Raw genomic sequence first — 5,602 nt, 5'->3', positions numbered from 1 at the left:
CCGCACACACACACACACACACAATTCCATCCTGCAATCATTCATAAATACACATATGATGTATGTCTCAATCAAGTGTAAATGTAACTAAAACCTCACCTGCCCAATGGAATATCTGCAGCAGTTCTCACATAGCAGTAAAATTGTCCTGAAATGATTAGTGGCAGTGCAGTGCATCGCTAACAGTCTTTTCAATCAACAGAAGCAACTAAGATTCAAATAAAACAAAGAGAAAATATCTCACGCAAACACGATGGAAAACTATGAAAAATGTATTTTACAAGTAGAATTCTTACAACAATATCATCTGTCAACTTGCATGAGGTACTGACATATCCACAAACAGCAATTCATTGACAGAGGGAAGCCAGGAGCTCTCACAACAGAAGTACATGTTTCATTATGAAAGAAAGAACAACTACAACATTGTTATCTTGAGGTAGAACGTGGACTTCAGCGTTTTGAAGTGCTTTCCGTTAGATTTCTTTTCTTCTTTTTTTTCCCTCTCTTCGACAAGCAGGAGAGCGGCGGTTCTTGACATCTGAGGTAGCGTGGCACCTGTTCTCGTGTTTTACGAACCGATCGCTCTACATGTAAAAGTAACTGAACGCAGGGGGAGAAGACGGATCCAAAAGGTTTCCCACGTCACATTCATTCCGGCTGAGGTAGGTTTTTGTTGAATCCTAAAGGTTCACAGAGCCAAGTTAAGAACCTGTATGAAGGCCGAGAACTAATAAAAAAAACATTGATATCACTGAAAAGAAAAGTCCTGAGACAGAGAATATATGAAATCACTGGAAGAAGGCCTTAAGTCTTTGTTGGATGCGTTTGTGGAATCATTGCTCGGCTGAGAGGAGGCAGCAGTCTTTGACATTGAAAGAAATAGTAGAAATAAGACCAATAACTTAGAACCATTTTGTGAGATAGGAGAGGAATAAAAACATATTCGACTCTGAGATAAAATGATGAGTGTATAACAAAGACATTCTGGATATCTATTCTGTGTGCTGCCGGCAACCAGAAAATGAAGGAAGTAAACAAACAAAACAAGAACACTTAATTCACCTGCCAAAGCTAAAAACCTAGCTGTCCATCAAAAAACGCACCAAAAACCTAGGCCGGGGACACCTCCAAGAATGAGTCCAAGACCCTATAACTTTTCCAGAGGCGACTTATTTAACTTACCAATAATACAATTCTTTGCACAAAGAAAAACTAATAGGAAAAGAAATACTTCGGTCGACCTGAGTGTGATACGAGTCTGAGGTGACACTGTGACCGTGTCACAGACTTGACGTTCATGCTTCTATCAGGTCTGGTTCTGCTGGGTGACCCCGGCCACAGCCCTGTCACTGGCCGCCCGGCCCTCTTCTGGAGGCCTCTGGAACTGAGTCTCTCTGTCCCCCTCCACCACAAGGCTGAAGTCAACTAGCGGCAGAGTGGACAACTGGGTCTCGTTCAGCGCACAGGACACCAGCGATCTATCCAACTGGAAACACACACACAGTAATGTAGTTAAAGATGGAATGAGTAGTAGGGGAAACAGAGCTGCTGTCCGCCCACTGGCGTTGTTATTGTTTTGTTGACGAGGTGAGGAGCGTCGTGCTGGAAAAAAATTACAGTACAAATGGTTCTGTTCTACCGCCTGTGCAATGATGCCCTGGGGGAAAAACTGTGTTAGTTGCTTGCAGTAACTATGTTGTTGTTGTAATATTGTTAACGGCCGTTGCAGTTTCACCAATTAACGATTCCAGCTTCAATATGGGAATTTACAGTTGAAGTCAGAAGTTTCCATGCACTTAGGTTGGAGTCATTAAAACTCGTTTTCCAACTACTATACACATTTCTTGTTAACAAACTATAGTTTTGGCAAGTCAGTTAGGACATCTACTTTGTGGATGACACAAATAATTTTCCAACAATTGTTTACAGACAGATTATTTCACTTATAATTCACTGTATCACAATTCCTGTGTTTACATACACTAAGTTGACAGCACCTTAAAACAGCTTGGAAAATTCCAGAAAATTATGTTATGGCTTTAGAAGCTTCTGATAGGCGTACTTTGGTGCGAAAAGTGAAAATCAAGCCCAGAACAACAGCAAAGGACCTTGAGAAGATGCTGGAGGAAACAGGTATTAAAGTATCTATATCCACAGTAAAACAAGTTAAAAAAATCGACATAACCTGAAAGGCCGCTCAGCAAGAAAGAAGCCACTGCTCCAAAACCGCCATAAAAAAGCCAAACTACGGTTTCCAACTGCACATGGGGATAAAGTTCATACTTTTTGGAGAAATGTCCTCTGGTCTGATGAAACAAAAATAGAACTGTTTGGCCATAATGACCATCGTTATGTTTGGAGGAAAAAGGAGGATGGCTTGCAAGCTGAAGAACACCATCCCAACTGTGAAGCATGGGGGTGGCAGCAAAATGTTGTGGGGGTGCTTTGCTGCAGTAGGTTCACAAAATAGATGGCATCATGAGGCAAGACAATTATGTGGACATTTATTTTTTATATTTTTTATTTCACCTTTATTTAACCAGGTAGGCTAGTTGAGAACAAGTTCTCATTTACAACTGCGACCTGGCCAAGATAAAGCAGTGTGAACAGACAACAACAAAGTTACACATGGAGTAAACAATAAACAAGTCAGTAACACATAAAAAAAGAGTCTATATACATTGTGTGCAAAAGGCATGAGGAGGTAGGTGAATAAATACAATTATGCAAATTAACACTGGAGTGATAAATGATCAGATGGTCATGTGCAGGTAGAGATACTGGTGTGCAAAAGACCAGAAAATAAATAAATAACAGTATGGGGATGAGGTAGGTAAATTGGGTGGGCTATTTACCGATGGACTATGTACAGCTGCAGCGATTGGTTAGCTGCTCAGATAGCAGATGTTTGGTGAGGGAGATAAAAGTCTCCAACTTCAGAGATTTTTACAATTTGTTCCAGTCACAGGCAGCAGAGAACTGGAAGGAAAGGCGGCCAAATGAGGTGTTGGCTTTAGGGATGATCAGTGAGATACACTTGCTACGGGTGGGTGTTGCCATCGTGACCAGTGAACTGAGATTTTATTTATTTTTTATCTTTATTTAACCAGGCAAGTCAGTTAAGAACAAATTCTTATTTTCAATGACTGCCTAGGAACAGTGGGTTAACTGCCTTGTTCAGGGGAAGAATGACAGATTTGTACTTTGTCAGCTCGGGGGTTTGAACTTGCAACCTTCCAGTTACTAGTCCAACGCTCTAACCACTAGGCTACCCTGCCGCCACAGATAAGGCAGAGCTTTACCAAGCATGGACGTGTAGATGACCTGGAGCTAGTGGGTCTGGCGATGAATATCAGTCAGGAAGTTAAAGCTTGGTCGCAAATGGGTCTTTCAAATGGACAATGACCCCAAGCATACTTCCAAAGTTGTGGCAAAACGTCTTAAGGGCAACAAAGTCACGTATTGGAGTGGCCATCACAAAGCCCTGACCTCAATCTGATAGAATATTTGTGGGCAGAATTGAAAAAGCATGTGCGAGTAAGGAAGCCTACAAACCTGACTCAGTTACACCAGCTCTGACAGGAGGAATGGGCCAGAATTCACCCAACTTATTGTGGGAAGCTTGTGGAAGGCTACCCGAAACGTTTGACCCAAGTTAAACAATTTAAAGGCAATGCTACCAAATACTAGTTGAGTGCATGTTAACTTCTGACCCACTGGGAATGTGATGAAAGAAATAAACGATGAAATAAATCATTCTCTCTACTATTATTCTGACATTTCACATTCTTAAAATAAAGCGGTGATCCTAACTGACCTAAGACAGGGATTTTTTTTTACTAGGTTTAAATGTCAGGAATTGTGAAAAACTGAGTTTAAATGTATTTTTCTAAGGCGTATATAAACTTCCGACTTCAACTGTAGAAAATGGCCAATCTAATGTAAATCTAGCCCATTGCATCATTCTAGACTTGGATAATTTGAACTCTTATGACTTGATTTCAGTTGACTACTCGGTGTCAGGCCCTCTACTCACCATGCGTGAACTGTCTGCTAGGTCTCCACAGTGGGACGGGCCTGAGAAGAGTCTCTCCAGCTCGTTGCTGTCTCCCCTGCTCTTCCCAGCAAGGCTGCCGTTCCCTTCCATGCCTGATCTGCTCACCCCATTTAAGGCCAGGGCCCCCTGGGAGGTGGAGGACAACTCCAGGGCAATGTTACGCCCGGCCTGGGGGGTGGCCTGCACTGTCTTACACGTCATCAACCTGGAGGAACACAATTCACACAAAAACCCACCGTCAGGCCCCATGCCATGATCAAGCCCACACAGACACACATAGTCCCCTTGTTGTTGCACCAATACTCACCTCCCCCTGTAGCTGAACATGAGGAAGAGCATGCAGAATACGATGCAGGTGACTCCTATATGGATGCCGATGATGATTCCGGTTGTAGAGGTCTTGCTCTGTTCATCTTTCACACAGTCACAGGGGGTGTTCAGCACTGTAGACACACACGGCCCAGTAAGGACAACAGCAATGCCACGCAGCACAGTGACACACACACATACACACAGAGAAACAATGCCCACAGCACAGAGCTATCATACAGTACACCCACAACCTAATCTAGTGCTGCCAGCCAGACTACCAATGCTGTGGCAGCATGGAGTGATCCAGTCAAACTGAGAGCTGTAAACACACAACAACAGCCTGCATGAGGCTTCTTCAACGCGGCTCTGAAAAGACTGCAGGACGTGTGAGCCCTGGTCTGTGTGGGTGTTGGTGTGCGGGCAGCAGGACGTGTGAGCCCTGGTCTGCGTGGGTGTTGGTGTGCGGGCAGCAGGACGTGTGAGCCCTGGTCTGCGTGGGTGTTGGTGTGCGGGCAGCAGGACGTGTGAGCCCTGGTCTGCGTGGGTGTTTGTGTTTGTGTGCGGGCAGCAGGACGTGTGAGCCCTGGTCTGCGTGGGTGTTTGTGTGCAGGCAGCAGGACGTGTGAGCCCTGATCTGCGTGGGTGTTTGTGTTTGTGTGCGGGCAGCAGGACGTGTGAGCCCTGGTCTGCGTGGGTGTTTGTGTTTGTGTGCGGGCAGCAGGACGTGTGAGCCCTGGTCTGCGTGGGTGTTTGTGTTTGTGTGCGTGCAGCAGGACGTGTGAGCCCTGGTCTGCGTGGGTGTTTGTGTTTGTGTGCGTGCAGCAGGACGTGTGAGCCCTGGTCTGCGTGGGTGTTTGTGTGCAGGCAGCAGGACGTGTGAGCCCTGGTCTGCGTGGGTGTTTGTGTTTGTGTGCAGGGCAGCAGGACGTGTGAGCCCTGGTCTGCGTGGGTGTTTGTGTTTGTGTGCGGGCAGCAGGACGTGTGAGCCCTGGTCTGCGTGGGTGTTTGTGTTTGTGTGCGGGCAGCAGGACGTGTGAGCCCTGGTCTGCGTGGGTGTTTGTGTTTGTGTGCAGGCAGCAGGACGTGTGAGCCCTGGTCTGCGTGGGTGTTTGTGTGCGGGCAGCAGGACGTGTGAGCCCTGGTCTGCGTGGGTGTTTGTGTTTGTGTGCGGGCAGCAGGACGTGTGAGCCCTGGTCTGCGTGGGTGTTTGTGTTTGTGTGCGGGCAGCAG

At 45.9% G+C, this 5,602-nt stretch overlaps 1 protein-coding gene across 1 annotated transcript in view; it reads right to left on the bottom strand.

Annotated features, from left to right (window-relative positions):
* Nucleotides 1–256: 256 nt before the first annotated feature.
* LOC135554107 (immunoglobulin superfamily DCC subclass member 3-like) overlaps nt 257–5,602 on the bottom strand; it is a 111,914-nt gene continuing 106,568 nt past the window's right edge. The window contains exons 11-13 of the mRNA XM_064986169.1: nt 4,368–4,503; nt 4,040–4,265; nt 257–1,489 (exon numbers count right to left, since the gene is read on the bottom strand). Coding sequence (XP_064842241.1) covers nt 1,310–1,489; nt 4,040–4,265; nt 4,368–4,503 — 542 coding nt within the window. The 3' untranslated portion in view covers nt 257–1,309. The remainder of the gene's footprint in view (nt 1,490–4,039; nt 4,266–4,367; nt 4,504–5,602) is intronic.

The sequence above is a fragment of the Oncorhynchus masou genome, chromosome 2, assembly GCF_036934945.1.
Source record: "Oncorhynchus masou masou isolate Uvic2021 chromosome 2, UVic_Omas_1.1, whole genome shotgun sequence".
In the NCBI taxonomy this organism is placed as follows: Eukaryota; Metazoa; Chordata; class Actinopteri; order Salmoniformes; family Salmonidae; genus Oncorhynchus; species Oncorhynchus masou.
This window is presented reverse-complemented; position numbering and strand designations above follow the sequence as displayed.